The sequence below is a fragment of the Mobula birostris genome, chromosome 16 (genome assembly GCF_030028105.1).
Source record: "Mobula birostris isolate sMobBir1 chromosome 16, sMobBir1.hap1, whole genome shotgun sequence".
Classification (NCBI taxonomy): domain Eukaryota; kingdom Metazoa; phylum Chordata; class Chondrichthyes; order Myliobatiformes; family Myliobatidae; genus Mobula; species Mobula birostris.
Window position 1 is genome coordinate 60,391,664 of NC_092385.1, and position 17,807 is coordinate 60,409,470.

General features: G+C 44.2%; 1 protein-coding gene across 1 annotated transcript in view; it reads left to right on the forward strand.

Annotated features, from left to right (window-relative positions):
- LOC140210811 (cadherin-related family member 4-like) overlaps positions 1-17,807 on the forward strand; it is a 78,273-nt gene that overhangs the window by 16,238 nt on the left and 44,228 nt on the right. Inside the window, exon 9 of the mRNA XM_072280079.1 lies at positions 13,331-13,511. Coding sequence (XP_072136180.1) covers positions 13,331-13,511 — 181 coding nt within the window. The remainder of the gene's footprint in view (positions 1-13,330; positions 13,512-17,807) is intronic.

Genomic DNA, 17,807 nt, shown 5'->3' on the forward strand with positions numbered 1-17,807 from the left:
TGAAGGGTCTCAGTTCAAAAAGTTGACTGTTTATTCCTCTTCAAAGAAGCTGCCTGACCAGCTGAGAGCTATCTGCAGTAAAGACTGGTGTCAGACAAGGCTGCCTAGCTGCCCTAAAGCCTTTCTCAATCTTTCTTGCTGCATTGTTGCAATTCATGTCCAACAAATTTCCCACAGAAGTGGACATAATTTTCAGAATTAATGGGAAAGTGTTCAACCTCTAGCAACTACTCTTTGGAACTAAGATTGCCTGAACTGCAGTTGTCAAGTAGCAGTACACAAAGGATGCTTGTGTTTGCTCACCCTCGGGCATTGACCTGCAGGATGTTATTAATGTTTTCGTTGAAGCATACAAGAGGACATGTGTGACTCTCAACCCTTGCAAGTCGAAGAAACCCTACTGACCTCCCTGTGCTGCTCCAGACCACCCTCCAGCAATGGTCACAGTCATACCACGCAGAAACGGGCATCAACCCAGTATATCTATACTGATAACACACATCAAAGTTGCTGGTGAACGCAGCAGGCCAGGCAGCACCTATAGGAAGAGGTACAGTCGACGTTTCAGGCCGAGACCCTTTGTCAGGACTAACTGAAGGAAGAGTGAGTAAGAGGTAGCTGACCGATTCCTCTTACTAACTCTTCCTTCAGTTAGTCCTGACAAAGGGTCTCGGCCTGAAACGTCGACTGTACCTCTTCCTAGAGATGCTGCCTGGCCTGCTGCGTTCACCAGCAACTTTGATGTGTGTTACTTGAATTTCCAGCATCTGCAGAATTCCTGTTGTTTGCATGTCTATACTGGTGATTGTTCTCATTTACACTAATCCCATTTGCTCCAGTCCAGGTGGTCTCCTGTCCTGTCCTGAGCCTGGTTAGCTTCTGAGATCAGGTGAGATTGGCTGTTTTCAGGCTAGCATAGCCATATGACACAATTTTAAGGTGATCGGAAGCAAGTATGCGGGGAGGGATGTTAGAGGTAAGTATCTAGACAAAGAGTGTTGAGCGAATGGGACATTCTGCCAGTAGTGGTGGTAAAGCAGATATATTAGGGACATTTAAAAGGTACTTAGATAGACACATGGTTGATATAAAAATGAAGGGCTCTGTAGGAGATAAGGCTTAGATTTACTTTAGAGCAGGTTAAAGGGTTGGCACAACATAGTGAGCTGAGTGGCCTGTACTATGCTGAAGAGTTCTCTGTTCTATATTTCTATGTACCTTATTGTATCAAGCGATAGACGGGGTGGTAAAGAAGCCTTTTGGCACGCTGGCTTCGTCACTCAGAGAATGGAGTATAGACGATGGGATGTCATTTTGCAGTTGTACAAGATGTTGCTGAGGCCAATCTGGAAAATTGCATTCAGTTTTGGTCACCCTGCAATAAGAAAGATGTCATTAAGCTGGAAAGAGTGCAGAGGATATTTACAAGGATGATTCCAAGTCTTGTTATGGAGAGAGATTCAACTGGGTCTTTGCTCACCTGACCAAAAGATTATGAAGGATTATCTTATGGAGAGGTACAATATTATCAGAGGCTCAGACAGGGTGAATATGCACAGTACTTTTCCCAGGTTTGGGGGAATCACGATCTAGAAGGCATAAGTTTAACCTGAGAGGGGATAAATTTAACAGGAACCTGAGGAGCAAAATATGTACCCAGAGAATGGACAGTATATGGAATGAGCTGCCAAAAAAGTGGCTGAGTCAGGTATTTTAAGATATTTTAAAGCTACTTGGACAGGTATGTGGATAGGAAAGATTTAGAATATCTGGGTCAAACATGGGCAAATGGGAAGAGGTTAGACAGGAATCTTACTTGACCTGGACCAGTTGGGTCTAAGGGCATCTTTCCAAGCTGTAAGACTCTATGACTATAAGTCTCTTTTCTCTCACCTTAAATCCATGTCCTGTTGTGTTTGATACTCATACAAGGGGAAAGAGAATTTGACTACGCCCCCTATCTATGGCATTCATAATCTTATATACCCCCTGTTGGGTTGCCCTCAGTTTCCTTCTCTCCAGGGAAAGCAGAATCAGTTTTTTCAACTCTCCCACCCCCGCCCCTCAAGCTAACTTGCTGTTGAAGACAGTAAATGTAGAAGGTGTAGATATCAGTCGAGGGATGTGTGGTAGCTGACCGATTCCCAGAGATGGAACTAAAGATATCAGGAATAGCAAGGAAAAGTTCAAATTTCAAAGTAAATTTATTATCAAAGTACATCTGACACCATATCCTATTCTGAGATACATTTTCTTGCAGTCATTCACAGTAAAACAATGAAATACAACAGCATCAGTGAAAAACTATACATATTGTGTGATATGGGAAGGCAGGGAGAACTCCAGTGTCCCTGACAGCTACGCCTGCAAGAAGTGCATCCAACTGCAGCTTCTAACAGACCGTGTTACGGAGTTGGAGCTGGAGCTAGATGATCTCCGGATCATACGGGAGGCTGAGAGGTTGATAGACAGGGTGTACAGGGAAGTAGTTACACCCAAAATGCAGGACTCATGTTGCAATTAGTGAGGAGGAGCAGGGTTTAGACACAACCAAGAAGGAGCAATTAAAGGGGGAGGGGTGGCATTACTAGTCAGGGAAAACGTCACAAGCAGTGCTCCATCAGGACATACTAGAGAACTCAGCTAATGAGGCTATATGGGTAGATCTGAGGAATAAGAAAGCTCAAACTATATTAATGTTATTATATGACCAACAGTCTGAAGGATTTAAAGGAGCAAATTTTTAGACAGATCACAGACTGTTGCAGGAAACAAAAGGTTGTGATAGTAGGTGATTTTAATTTTCTACATATTGACTGGGACACCCATTCTGTAAAAGGGCTGGATGGGAAAGAGTTTATCAAATGTGCTCAGGAAAGTTTCCTTAATTGGTACATAGAAGTCCCAGATAGACAGAGTGTAATACTTGATCTCCTATGAGGGAATGAAGCAGAATTTTGTGTAGGGGTACTCTTTGCATCTAGTGATCATAATGCTATTAGTTTCAGAATAATTATGGAGAAGAATAAGTCTGGTGCTCAAGTTGAGATTCTAAATTGGAGAAAGGCCAATTTTGATGGTATCAGCAAGGATTTGGCAAGCATGGATTGAGACAAGCTGTTGTCTGGCAAAGGTGGACTTGGTAAGTGGGAGACCTTCAAAAGTGAAATGTTGAGAGAACAGTACAGAGTTTGTATGTTCCTGTCAGAATAAAAGGCCAGGATAAGGAACTTGGTTGTCGAGAGATACTGAGGCTCTGGTTAAGAAAAAAGGAGATGCATTTCAGGGATAGGTAGGCAAGAGCAAATGAGGTTCTTGATGAGTATGAAAAATGCAAAAGAACTCCTAAGAAGGAGATCAGGAGGGTTGAAAGAAGACATGAAGTTTGCTCTAGCAGACAAGGTGAAGGAGAATCCTAAGGGCTGCTACGGATATATTGAGAGCAAAAGGACAAAACTGGTCGGAAGGGTCATCTATGTGTGGGCCCAAAAGAGGTGGGGGAGATCTTAAATAGATTTTTTACATCTGTATTTACTCGGGAGATGGACACAGAGTCTATAGATGTGAGGCAATGTAGCGGTGAGTTCATGGACCCGATGCAGATTACAGAGGAGGAAGTGTTTGCTGTCTTGAGGCAAATTAGGGTGGATAAATCCCCAGAGCCTGACAAGGTTTTTTCTCGGACCTTGTGGGAGGCTAGTGCAGAAATTGCTGGAGCCCTAGCAAAGATATTTAAAACATCCTTAGGCACGAGTGAGGTGCCAGAGGATTAGAGGGCAGTTAATGCTGTTCTATTGTTTAAGAACAGGCTCTAAGAATAAGCCAGGAAATTATAGGCCAGTGAGCCTGACATCTGGCTCTGTCAAATTACCTTCTTGATTTCATTTCCATATAATTCATATCTAACTCTACAGCATGTCACTAAAATTTTTAACAAGCTTGAGTAGATGCACAGTGGAGAGTATCCTGACTGACTGCATCACAGCCTGGTATTGAAACACTAATGCCTAAGAAGAGAGGGGAGGGAACCTTGAGAGGCCTGCGTCGGGCATTTTCATGCCTTACAAGGCGCAGATTGGAAGTCTGTGTGGGGCACCACTCCTCGCACAGACAAGAGAAAAGTCTGCAAAAAGTGGTGAGCGCAGCCCAGTCCATCAGAGACAAAGCCCTCCCCACCATTAAGCACACCTACAAGAAGTGCTGTGGCAGAAAAGCAACATCCATCATCAAGGACCTGCACCAATGGTGGGGAGCACTTTGTCTGTAGTGGGAAAGTTACTGGAAGGTATTCTGTGGGACCAGATATGTAAGTATTCGGATAGACATGGACTGATTAGGGATAATCAACATGGCTTTGTGCATAGTAAGTCTTATAGAGTTTTTCTGAGGAAGTTACCAGGAAAGTTGATGAAGGCCAAGGTAGTGAATGTTGTCTACATGGACTTTAGCAAGACCTTCAACAAGGTCACACATGGGAGGTTGGTCAAGAAGGTTTAGTTGCTTAGTATTCAGGATGAGGGAGTAAATTGGAGTAAACACTGGCATCATAGTAGAAGCCAGAGAATAGTTGTAGATGGTGGCCTCTATGACTGGAGGCCTGTGACTCGTGGTTTGCTGCAAGGAATGGTGGTGGGTCCGTTGTTATTTGTCATTTATATCAACGAGCTAGTTGATAACATGGTAAACTGGATCAGCAAATTCACAGATGACACCAAGATTGGGGGTGAACAATAAGGAAGACTATCAAGTCTTGCAACAGGATCTGGACCAGATGGAAAAATGGGTTGAAAATGGTAGATGGAATTTAATGCAGATAAGTGTGAGTGTTACACTTTGGAGGACCAATCAGTGAAGAACATACACAATGCGTGGTAGGGCACTGAGGAGTGTGGTAGAACAGAGGGATTTGGGAAAGCAAATCCATAATTCCTTGAAAGTCCTGTTTCAGTGGAGGGCTATGATCCAGGTGCAGGTCAATGGGACTAGGCAGATTAATGGCTTGGCATAGACTAGATGGGCTGAAGGGCCTGATTCTGTGCTGTAGTGTTCTATGACTCTAATCTATGACATAAAAAGACTGACAAATGTGAAAAAGAAGAAAAACTGTGCAAATACCGAAAAAATTATAATAAATAAATAGTAAATAAATAATACTGAGAATGTGAGTTGCAGAGTTCTTAAAAGTGAGCCCAGGTTGTGCAGTCAGTTCAATGTTGAGGTGACTGAAGTTATCCATACCAGTTCAGGAGCCTGATGGTTAGGGGGTAAGATCTGTTCCTGAATCTTTTTTTTAGATTATGAAGACACACAGTCCTCTTTTATTCATTTAGTAATGCATGCATTAAGAAATGATACAATATTTCCTCCGGTATGATATCACAAAACACAGGACAAACCAAGACTGAAAAAACTAACAAAACCACATAATTATAACATATAGTTACAACAGGGCAACAACACCATAACTTGATGAAGAAGTCCATGAGCACAGTAAAAAGTTCAAAGTCTCTCAAATGTCCCACATCTCATGCAGACAGGAGAAGGAAGAAAAACTCTCCCTGCCATGCAAGACCACAATCCGACTCTGAACCATCCGAAAATTTCGAGCCTCCGATCAGCTCTCCGATACCGAGTACTGAGCGCCATCTCTGTCCAAACGATTTGACCTCAATCTCGGTCGCCAACAGTAGGCAAAGCTGGGGATTTTGAGGCCTTCCCTCTGAAAGATTCCCGATCGCGCAGTAACAACAGGAGTGAACTGGCATTTCAGAAATTTCTCCAGATGTTCCTCCGTGTTTTCACGTCTGTCTCCATCAAATCAGAATTGTCCACGGCCCCTATTTAACGGATACGATATCATTTTTCACCGGAGGGCTGCGCACGCGTGGCACGCTGCTCTCTCTCCTCCCGCCATTAAGACTGGTGGTGTGGGACCTAAGGCTCCTGTACCTCCTTCCTGATGGCAGCAGCAAGAAGAGAGCGTGGCCTGAATGGTGCAGGTCCTTGATGATGGGTGCTGTTCTCCTGCCACAGCACTTCTTGTAGATGTGCTCAATGGTGGGGAGGGCTGTTCCTGTGATGGACTGGGCCGTGTTCACCACTTTTAGCAGACTTTTCTCTTCTTAGGCTGATTCCACACCAGGCTCTGATTCAGTCAGTCAGGACACTCTCCACTGTGCATCTGCTGAAGTACATTAAAGTTTTAGTCACATGCTGAAGAGTCAGATATGAGTTATATGGAAGTGAAATCAAGAAGGCAATTTGGCAGGGGATGATTAGAACCACAAATGCTATGCGGTAAATAAAATAAGAGAGCTTTCTGCTCCACAAGGATCAGTAACCAATTAAGCTAACAGGCTCAGGAGGCTGAGATGCAGCAGAAGGAAGTTCTTCATTCAGTGAGCCACAGAGATCTATCAAAGTCAAAATAAATTCCTTATCAAAGTATGTATATATTACCATACACTACTTTGAGATTCATTTGCCTGCAGGCATTTACAAGAAAGTGAGGAAATACAATAGAATTTTTGAAAAGCTATACATAAACATTGACTGACAACCAATGTGCAAAAGAAGACAAATTGTGCAAACAAAATAACACTGAGAACATGAGTTGTGGAGTCTTTGAAGATGAGTCTGTGGGTTGACGAATCATGTCTGTGCTGAGGTGAGAAGTTCAGGAGCCTGATAGTTGTAGGGTAATAACTGTTCCTGAATTTTTGTGTTGTGGGTCCTGAGGCGCTAGGACACACTGCCTTAAGGAGTGGTGGAAGAGGACTTTCAGAGGGATGGATCTTTACAAGGGTACATTCAGGGCTGTAGAAACAAGGCAGGGTGTGGCACTGGTTGGGTTGTTGCAGTTCGGAATCAGCTCAGGTGACCCTTCACTGTCACAGTGTTACAGTCACTCAGTGCAGCTCATGTGAGTGTGATGTGTGTTAGCACACTGGCTGTTGTGGCTGCAGCAACAGGTTCTGGGTGCTCATTAATGGCAGAAATACAAAAAAAATCATTCTCACACAATGACGGTAAACTGAGAATGTTGATGCGAGATTTTCCCTTCCAGAAGGTGTCACTAAATTATTCAGATGGTGGAGCAGCTCCTCCTAGAGGCAAGAGGGGGAACTACAGCCACTCGCACACTGAAAAGAGCAAAGGCTGACAGAGGGTAGAATCAGAAGCAGGTTGATTATCACTAACAAATGTCATGATTTTTTTTTTGTTTTGTGGCCTCAGTACATTGCAAGACATTAGAAAATTATGATATTACAATAAGGAGCAAAAAGATGTGCACAAATGTAATAATGAGGTAGTGTTCATGGATTCATGGACCATTCAGAATCTGATGGAGGAGGTGAGGAAGGGAAGAAACTGCCCCTAAAATGTTAAATGTGCATCTTCAGGCTCCTGTACTTCTTTCTGATAGTAGTAATGAGAAGAAGGCATGTCCTGAATGGTGAGAATCCTTAATATGGATGCCGGCTTCTTGAGGTCTCAATGGTGGGGAGGAGGAGGTTTATGTTCATGCTGGAACTGGCTGAGTCTATAACCTTCGGTAGCCTCTTTCGACCCTGTACATCGGCACCTCCATACCTGACAGTGATACTACCAGTCCAATTGCTCTCCACAATACACCTGTAGAAATTTGCTAGAGTCTTTGGTGACATACCCAATCTCTTCAAACTCCCAATGCTTGTCTGTTAAAATTTCTCATGTTTGACACTTTTTTGTTTCTGAGTTTACTCATGCTGTTAGAAAGGTAAAGCTTCCCCAGGCCTCCACATGACTCGTCACTCTTATCCCTGCCTCCTCCTAAGTGACATTGCTCTCGTCATCCCAAGGGTTATGTTTCTGAAAGAATATGAAGTTTTATGGATGGAAAAAGCTGATGCATTATGGAGGTGTAATGTGGTGGGTCAAGATGCTTGAGATTGACTTAGGTAAAGATGAGCTTTATTTGTCACATGTACATCGAAACATCCAGTGAAAATGCATCGCTGGCATCAAATCCAATCAGCGAGGATTGTGCTGGGCAGTCTGCAAATGTTACCATGCTTCCAGTGCCAACATAGCACGTCCACAACTCACTAACCCTAACCGTACATCATTAAAATGTGGGAGGAAATGGGAGCACCTGAAGGAACCCCACGCGGTCACGGGGAGAACGTACAAACTCCTTACAGGCGGTGGTGAGAATCGAACCCTGGTCTTACAGCTGGAATTGAAATACATTTCCACTAATCACTACATAACCGTGCCACCCCTATGGCCCCATTCCTGGGCCAGTGTATCTACTTATTTGGCTGTTGTTCAATAGACTAAAATAGCTTTGTAAATGTCAATGACGTTCCAGTGTAATATCATAAATCAAGAAGTATCCTGGTGTAACAGGAAAGACACTGGCATGGATAGCAGAATGGCTGGCAGGCGAGAGGCAATGGGTGGGAATAAAGGGAGCCTTTTCTGGTTGGCTGCCAGTGACTAGTGATGTTCCACAGGGGTCAGGATTGGGACTGCTGCTTTTCACATTGTTTGTCAATAATTTGGATAATGGAATTGTTGGCTTTGTGGCAAAGTTTGCGGATGATACGAAGGTAGGTGGAGCAGTAGATAGTGCTACAGAAGCAATGTGATTGCAGCAGGACTTAGACAAATTGGAAGAATGGGCAAAAAAATGGCAGATGGAATGCAGTGTTGGGAAATATATGATAATGCATTTTGGTAAAAGGAACAATAGTGCAGACTATTATCTAAATGAGGAGAAGGTTCAAACATTAGAGGTGCAGAGGGATTTAGGTGTCCTCGTGCAAACTCCCAGAAGGTTAATTTACAGGTTGAGTCTGTGGTAAAGAAGCCAAATGCAATGTTGGCATTTATGTCAAGGGGAATAGAATATAAAAGCAAGGAGATAATATTGAGGCTTTATAAGATACTAGTCAGCTGCACTTGGAGTATTGTCAACAGTTTTGGGCCCCATATCTCAGAAAGGATGTGTTGTCATTGAAGAGAGTCCAGAGGAGGTTCACGAGGATGAATCTAGGAATGAAGGGGTTAACATATGAGCAGCATTTGGCAACTTTGGGACTGTATTCACTGGAATTTAGAACAATGCGTGGGGATCTCATTGAAACCTACCGAACATTGAAAGGACTGGACAGGGTGGATGTGGAGAGGATGTTTCCTGTGCTGGGGATATCCAGAACTGGAGGGCACAGTCTTAAAACTGAAGGTCGACCATTTAGGACAGAGGTAAGGAGAAAGTTTTTTAGCCAGAGAGTAGTGAATCTGTGGAATGCTCTGCCACAGACTGTGGTGGAGGTCGAGTTCGTGTGTATATTTAAGGCGGAAGGTTGATTGTTTCCTGATTGGTCAGGGCATCAACAGATATGGCAAAAGGCAGGTGTGATGGAATGGTGAAGCAGACTTGATGAGCTGAATGGCCTAATTCTGCTCCTACGTCTTATGGTCTTATGGTCTAAGTACCTGAAATGGCTTAAAGTAAGTTCCCTTAATTAGTGACATAACCTGCCATGGTAGGGCATCCAGCTACAACTGCTATCAGCTGGATTGGCCAGTGCCCAATTAGTGTTTTATAGTTTGTTTGCCAAATTACAGAAAGCGCAAGCTGTCATGGCCACACAGGGTAATGTAGCACCTTGGCAGGAGTGAACTAGGAAACCTATCCTGTCTTTCTCAACCAATCAGACTGAAGGATTGTTAAATTAGTATTGGGACTGAGAAGAGCAACACCTCACATTCTGGCTGGGTAGCCTCCAATCTGAGAGCAGGGACATTGATTTTTCTAGCTTCCAATAATTCCTCCTCCCTTCCCCTTCTCTCTTTTTCCATTCTCCGTTCTGGTTCCCCTCTTACCCCTTTTCTTCTCCTCTCCTGTCTATCACCTCCCTCTGTTGCCCTTTGTCCTTCCCTTTCTGCAGTGGTCCGCTCTCCTCTCCTATCAGATACCTTCCTCAGCCTGGTGCCTTTTCCACCCATCACCTCCCGGATTCTCACTTCACTCCATCTCCCCCACCCATCCACCTTCCCCCCACCCGATTGTACCTATCGGCTGCCAGTTTGTACACCTTCCACAACCCCCACCTTGTTCTGGCTTCTGCCTCCTTCCTTTCCAGTCCTGATAAAGTGTCTCAGTCTGAAATATTGACTGCTTATTTCCCTCCACAGATGCTGCCTGACCTGCTGAGTTCCTCCAGCGTTTTGTGTCTTGCTGTGAACTCTTTTCACATCATGTACATAATCCTAAAGGGAAGATAAAGAGAATAATAAAAATAAATAAATAATAACAGAATAAAATATTTAATTTAATTATTTCTTAAACCTCTGGCAATTAGTTCCTAATTAGCATACAAGCAAAGATGATGAGCACAAACAAGAGAAAATCTGCAGATGCTGGAAATCCGAACAACACACACGATGCTGGAGGAAGTCAACAGGCCAGATAGCATCTATGGAAAAGAGTACTGTCGACGTTTTGGGCAAAAACCCTTCGGCAGGACTGGAGAAAGAAAGCTGAGGTGGAGGGAGGGGAGAGAGAACCACCAGGTGATAGGTGAAACCTGGAGGGGGAGGGATGAAGTAAAGAGCTGGGAAGTTGATTGGTGAGATGAGGTGAGAGAGGGAAAAGGGTATGGGAAATGGAGATGGGAGGGGGGGAGGGGGGGCATTACCGGAATTTTTAAAAATTGATGTTCATGCCATCAGGTTGGAGCCTACCCAAATGGAATATAAAGTGTTGTTACTCCAACTGTCATGTGGCCTCATCACGACAGTGGAGGAAGCCATGGATGGACATATCAGAATGGGAATGGGAAGTGGAATTAAAATGGGTGGCCATTGGGAGATTCCACTTGTTCTGACAGATAGATACACAGCAAAACGATCTCTCAATCTACATTGGCTCTCACCGATGTAAGGGAGGCCACACCGAGAGCACCAAATACAGTAAATGACCCCAATCGACTCACAGGTGAAGTGTCGTCTCACCTGGAAGGACAGTTTAGGGCCCTGGATGATAGTGAGGGAGGAGGTGTAGGGGCAGGTGTAACACTTGTTTTGCTTGCAAGGGTAAATGCCAAAAGGGAGATCAGTGGGAAGGACGAATGGACAAGGGAGTCATGTAGGGGGTGATCCCTGTTGAAAGCAGAAAGTGGGGGGGGGGAGGGAAAGATGTGCTTGGTGGTGGGATCCTATTGAAGGTGGTGGAAGCTTCGGAGAATTAGAAGCTGGTAGGGTAGTAGATGAGGACAAGAGGAACCCTATCCCTGGTAGGGTGGCAGGAGGATAGGGTAAGAGCAGACGTGCGTGAAATGGAAAAGATGTGGTTGGGAGCAGTGTTGATGGTGGAGGAAGGGAAGCCCCTTTCTTTGAAAAAGGAGGACATCAGAATGAAAAGCTTCATCCTGAGAGCAGATATGGTGGAGACAGAGGAATTGAGAAAAGGGGATGGTGTTTTTACACTTAGTAGGGTGGCACGAAGTGTAGTCTAGGTAGCTGTGAGATGATGAACAGGCAGGTTTGGAGTACTTCTGTATGAGCACAGGTTAATCGCTCATGTTAATCTCCTTGTCCATTCTCGGGCTCTGATGGTTTTAATCCCAATTTAATGAAGTATAATATATTATATAATAAAAGGAATTTTAGACACAGGGTGTTTTCCAGTTCCCCTACTGATTGGCTCTAGGTTATTGCTGTGTGGATTTGTGGTGCATTGTGTTTCTTCTTTCAGTTCCTGTTGACCTTCCCTCACAAGTTGATAGGGTTGTTAAGAAGATGTATGGTGTGTTTGCCTTCATTAGTTTTGGATTCAGTTCAAGAGCTGTGTGGCACTGTTTCAGCTCTATAAAATCCCAGTTAGATCACTCTGGGAGTATTGTGTTCAGTTTTGGTTGCCTCCTTACAGGAAAAGTGTGGAAATAATAGAGAGTGTATGAAGTGTATTGGACCAATTGCAAGAATGTGGCAAGTACACATGTGGCTTATTGATTGTCGATGAATCGATTGGGCCTCCTATGTGCGGGAGGCTCTCTTTCCGCATGGGCTTATGAGTGCATGTTTTCATTTCGGTGGGTCCAGTTCGTCAATCCAACACTAAGTTATCCATCATGCACCATGGCAAACATGACTCAGTAAAAGCATTTAATCCTACAGCTCCATTGTCAGCGCGAGCGGCCACTTCGGTGGTGATGTCTGTTATTTGTCAAGTAGGGGACCGTGCACAATCCTGATTTGATGGAGACAGACGTGAGAGTACGGAGGAACATCTGGAGAAACTTCTGAAATTCCCGCTTCGCTGCCGCTGTTACTGTGTGGTCCAAAATCTCCAGAGGAGAAGGCCCCAAATCCTCGGCTTTGCTTGTTTCGGTGGCCGGGCGAGGTCGAAGGCGCTCAGGAGGTGGTATCGGAGGGGCTGGTCGGAGGCTCAAAGTTTTTGGACGGAAGGACTCAGTGTCGACTGTGGTCAGGTGCTTCCAATGCATCGGCCGTTGTCGGTGTCTGGAGGTTTATGGCAGGGAGTTTCTCCCTTTGCCGCCTGCTATCGGGGACTCGGGAGTCAATCGACTCGGGACTTTGAGACTTTTTTTTACCGTGCCCATGGTCTGTTCTTTATTAAATTACGGTATTGTTTTGCATTGCTGTAACTATATGTTATAATTATGTGGTTCTGTCAGTGTTAGTCTTTGGTTTGTCCTGTTTTTCTGTGATATCACTCTGGAGGAACATTGTGTCATTTCCTAATGCATGCATGCATTTCTAAATGACAATAAATGAGGACTGAGTGTTCTCATAATCTAAATCTAAAAAATCATTCTTGCTCCACACATATGGATATCTACCGGGCTGCTGCCTGGATTAGAGAGGGTGATGAGAAAGAGCTTTTCTCTTTGGAGCAAAGGTGGATGAGAGGCAACTTGATAGAGTTAAACAAGATGATAAGAGACTTAGATCAAGAAGATAGCCTGAGACAGAAATTGTGAATATGACAGGGCATAATTTTTAAAGTGATCGGAGAAAGGTATAAGCGGGATGTCAGAGCTAAGTTTTTTATACAGAGAGTGATGGGTGTGTGGAACGCCCTGCTGGGGACAGTGGTAGAGGGGGATATATTAGGGATATTTAAGAGACTCTTTGATGGGCACAGAGGTTACAGGAGAATGGAGGGCTGTGTAGGAGGGTCTCAGAGCATGTCTAAAAGTCAGAACGACATCATGCGCCAAGAGCTTGTACAGTGCTGTAGTGTTCTATGTTCAATGTAAGACAATGGCGCCCCTGTTCATTTCTCAACCCTAATCCTCCCCTTGTCACTTTACAGAAACTGGGATCATCAAAACTACGGACAACCTAGACCTGGATCAGAACCCTGGGCTTGCTGTCAATCTGTTGGTAATCATTGCCTATGACGACAGCTACCTCCACAGTTCATCGGCTAATGTCACGGTGTACGTGACTGATGTGAATGACAACAGTCCTCTCTGCACTCCACCCATCTTTGTGTAAGTGTCAGTGAGCACTCGAACACCTGAGCTATTTATTCATGACTTTTCACTGTCAAAACAGGCAGATATTGGGCTGCCAGAGACCATCTCGAGCTTTTAGCTGCCAGCAGCCCTTCATGTTCCAGAGAATTACTACGTACATTGGTGCTGCTTCCTCCATCCATGCTGGGCTCTCCAATTTCATCAGCTTTGCCTCCAACTTCCACCCTACCCTCAAAATTACTTAGTCCATCTTGGACATTTCTCTCCCCTTTCTTGATCTCTCTGTCTCCATCCCTGGAGAGAGATTATCCACTGGTGTCTTTTACAAACCTAATGACTCTCACAGTTATCTTGACTATACCACTTTCCACCTTGTCACTTTAAAAATGGTATTCCCTTCTCTCAGTTATTCTGAGTCCACTGCATCTGTTCCCAGGATGAGGCTTTCCATTCTAGAACATCGGAGATGTCCTCTCTTTTCCAAAGAACGGGGTTTCTCTTCCACCACCTTCAAAGTTGTCCTCACCCTCTTCTCCATTTCCCGCATAGTTGTCCTCACCCCATCCTCTGCCGCCATAACAGAGATAGAGTTTCCCTTGTCCTTACCTCCCACCCTAGAAGCTTCAGCATCCAGCTCAACAATCTCTAACTTCCACCATCCTCAATGAGATCCTACCACTAACATATCTTTCCCTCTCCCACCCCCTCTGCTTTCCACAGTGATCACTGTCTATGTGACTTCCTTGTCCACTCACCTCCCTTCTAAACTTACCCCTGCTAGTGGGACAGGCACTGCGCCTGTCCCTACCCCTCCTCCCTCTACTCTATTCAGGGCCCCAGACAATCCTTCCAGATGGAGCGAAGCTTCACCTGCAATTCTATCAGGGTCAGTTACTGCATCTGGTGCTCCTGGTGTGGCCTCCACTATATTGATGAGATCTGATGCAGCTTAGCAGACCACTTTGTCGAGCACCTTCGCTTTGTCCGTGCAAAAGGCAGCATCTCCCAGTGGCTACCCGTTTCAACTTGACTTCCCATTCTTATTCTGACATGTCTGTCCATGGCCTCTTCTACTGCCATGATGAAACCAAACTCCAGTTCAAAGCTCAAAATTTAAAGAAAATTTATTATCTAAGTACATACAGTATATGTCACCATATACAACCGTGAGATTCATTTTCTTGCAGGCATACTCAATAAATCCAATAACCATAATAGAATCAATGAAAGACCACACCAATAGGGTGGACCACCACTGTGAAAAAGACAACAAGCTACAAATACAAAAAGAAAGAAAAATAAATAATGATAATAATAATAGTAATAATAATAAGCAAACATCATTCAGCAAAAGGTTGCTTTAAAATACGAACTCACACCTTACTATAAATACAAGCCTGATCCAGTTTTGGAATCAGAGTACCACAAACTATATTACAACTGATCAGATATTACAGCTAGAACAATCCATAATAACCATCCAGATATAATAATACAGGATAAAATAGGTAATATTTAATAGATATAGCCATTCCAAACACACATAACTTACAGGAAATAGCAGGTGGCTTGGCTATGCCCGTACCTCAGGTTTTACCAGCTTGAGCTGAGAAAAAATATAATAATAAGAAATAAGCAATAAATATTGTGAACATGGGATGAAGAGCCCCTGACAGTGAATGCGTAGGTTATGGGAACAGTTCAGTGATAAGGCAAGTGAAATTGAGTGAAGTTATCTCTCGTGTTCAGGAGCCTGATGGTTGAGGGGTAATAACTGTTCCTGAACCTGGTGGTGTGAGTCCTGAGGCTCCTGTGCTTTCTTCCTGATGGCAGCAACCAGAATAAAGCAACACCTGTGTGGTGGGAGTCCCTGATGATGGATGCTGCTTTCCTGCAACGACGCTCCGTATAGATATGCTCAGTGGTGGGGAGGGCTTTACCTATGATGGACTGGTCAGTATCCACTACATTTTGTAATGATAACACTGAGGAATTTAAAGTTGCTGACCCCCTCCACCTTTGATCCCCTGAAGAGGACTGGCTCATGGACCTCCAGTTTCCTCTTCCTGAAGTCATTAATCAGTTCCTTGGTCTTGTTGACACTGAGCGAGAAGTGGTTGTTGTTACACCACTCAGCTAGATTATCAGTCTCCCCCCTATATTCATCAGCACCTTTGATCAATAACAGTGCTGTCATCAGCAAATTTAAATATGCCTTTGGAGCTTTATGGTGCGCCTGTACTGATGAAAATTGTAGAAGAGATGTTGTTGGCAATCAGAAATGACTGGGGTCTGCAAATGAAGAAATTGAAGATCGATTTGCACAAAGAGGTGTTGAAATCAAGGTCCTGAAGCTTATTGATTAGTTTTGAGGAGATGATCGTATTGAATGCTGAGCTGTAGTCAATAAAAAGCATCTTGATGTATGCAGCGTTGCTATCCAGATGTTCTAGGGTTGAGTGAGGGGCCAAAGAGATGGCATCTGCTGTGACCTGTTGTGTCGGTAGGCAAACTGGAGCAGATCCAAGCCACTTCTCTGGCAGGAGTTGGAATGTTTCATCATCAACCTCTCAAAGCACTTCATCACAGTCAATGTGAATGCTACTGGATGGTAATCATTGAGGCAGGTTACCATGTTCTTCTTAGGCACCTGTACAACTGAAGCCTGCTTAAAGCAGGTAGGTATCCAGACTGCCAATGTGAGAGGCTAAAGTCTTAGTGAATGCTCCAGCACAGGTCTTTAGTACTCGGCCAGGTACCCCGTCTGGGCCGGATGCTTTCTGGAAGGATGCTCTCACATCAACCTCGGAAACTGAAATCAGAGGATTGCTGGGGGCTGTGGGAGTTTGTGTTGTTTACTCCATGGTTTGATGGTCAAAGCGAGCATAGACTCAGAGACTGAAATCAGAGGATCACTGGGGGATGAGGGAGTTTGTGTTGTTTACTCCATGGTTTGATGGTCAAAATGAGCATAGACTCAGAGACTGAAATCAGAGGATCACTGGGGGCTGTGGGAGTTTGTGCTGTTTACTCCATGGTTTGATGGTCAAAGCAAGCATAGAAGGTTGGGGCAACACCTCACCTTCAATCTGAGTACCCTCCAACCTGATGGCACGAACACTAATTCATCCAACATTTGGTAATTTCTCTCCTCTATCCCCTGCTCTTTTTTTTCCATTCCCTTTTCCAGTTACCTTCTCATCCTTTTTCTTCTCAGCTGCCTGTCACCTCCCTTTGGTTCCCTTCTTCCTTCCCTTTCTTCCACAGTCCACTGTCCTCTCTTATCAGATTCTTCCTTCTTCAGCCCTTTCTTCTTGCAGCTTCTTACTTCTTCCTTTCCTCCCCTACCCACCCACCTCCCCTCTCACTTGTTTTCACCTATCACCTGCCAGTTTGTAGTCCTTCCCCTCCCATCACCTTCTTATTCTGACTTCTGCCCCTTCCTTTCCAGTCCTGATGAAGGGTCTCAACCCAAAGTGCTGACTATTTATTCCCCTCCATAGATGCTGTCTGGCCTGCGGAGTTCCTCCAGCATTTTGTGTGTATTGTGTAAGGTTTCCAGCATCTGCAGAATCTCTTGTATCCAGAGAACTTATTCTGTCATTCTGACAGGCACTCCATTCAATGTTGAGCAATGTAGAAGATAGTATGGTCCGACTGTAGAGAAGAACAGGGCGGTTCTTTTTGGGAGACCTGCCCAATCCTCGTCTTCCTGGACTGGTTGTGCACCACCGTCTGTGGGATCTGTTCCGTGTGTTGTAACATTGATTGTTCTTCTACCTGGGGTTGTGACATGAGGTGTATAGATGCAGGATCTTTGCTCATCACATTCACGACATATGCTGGTGAAATTAAAGCTGATTCTGATTCTGACTCATCCATTGTCAAGGTGACCCTGTTCTCGTGGAGTGATTGTGCCCAGGATGAATAAGCTGCACCCACATTCATTAGAGCCCAGCAGCCAATCTAAGTTTGTATTAAAACAGAAGAGGATGGACTATTTTATTTTAAAGGGAGGTAATCTGAAATGCAAGCTGTTATTTGTAAAGAATTGGAAGACAGAAGAGGGTTTTGGGCAGGGTATGCTAAAGTAGGACAAGGTGCTGATGGAACTACCATAGGAAAATTTGGACAAGGGAAAGAAATGAAAGAGACAAGAAATGGGTAGAATGGTGCAAGGTGAATAATCAGATCATTATGAATACCTACTTTGAAAATCATTCAAGACGCTTATGGACCTGGAAAAGTCCAGGTGATAACACCAGAAATCAAATTGACTTTATTACTATAAACCAAAGATGTAGAAATTCA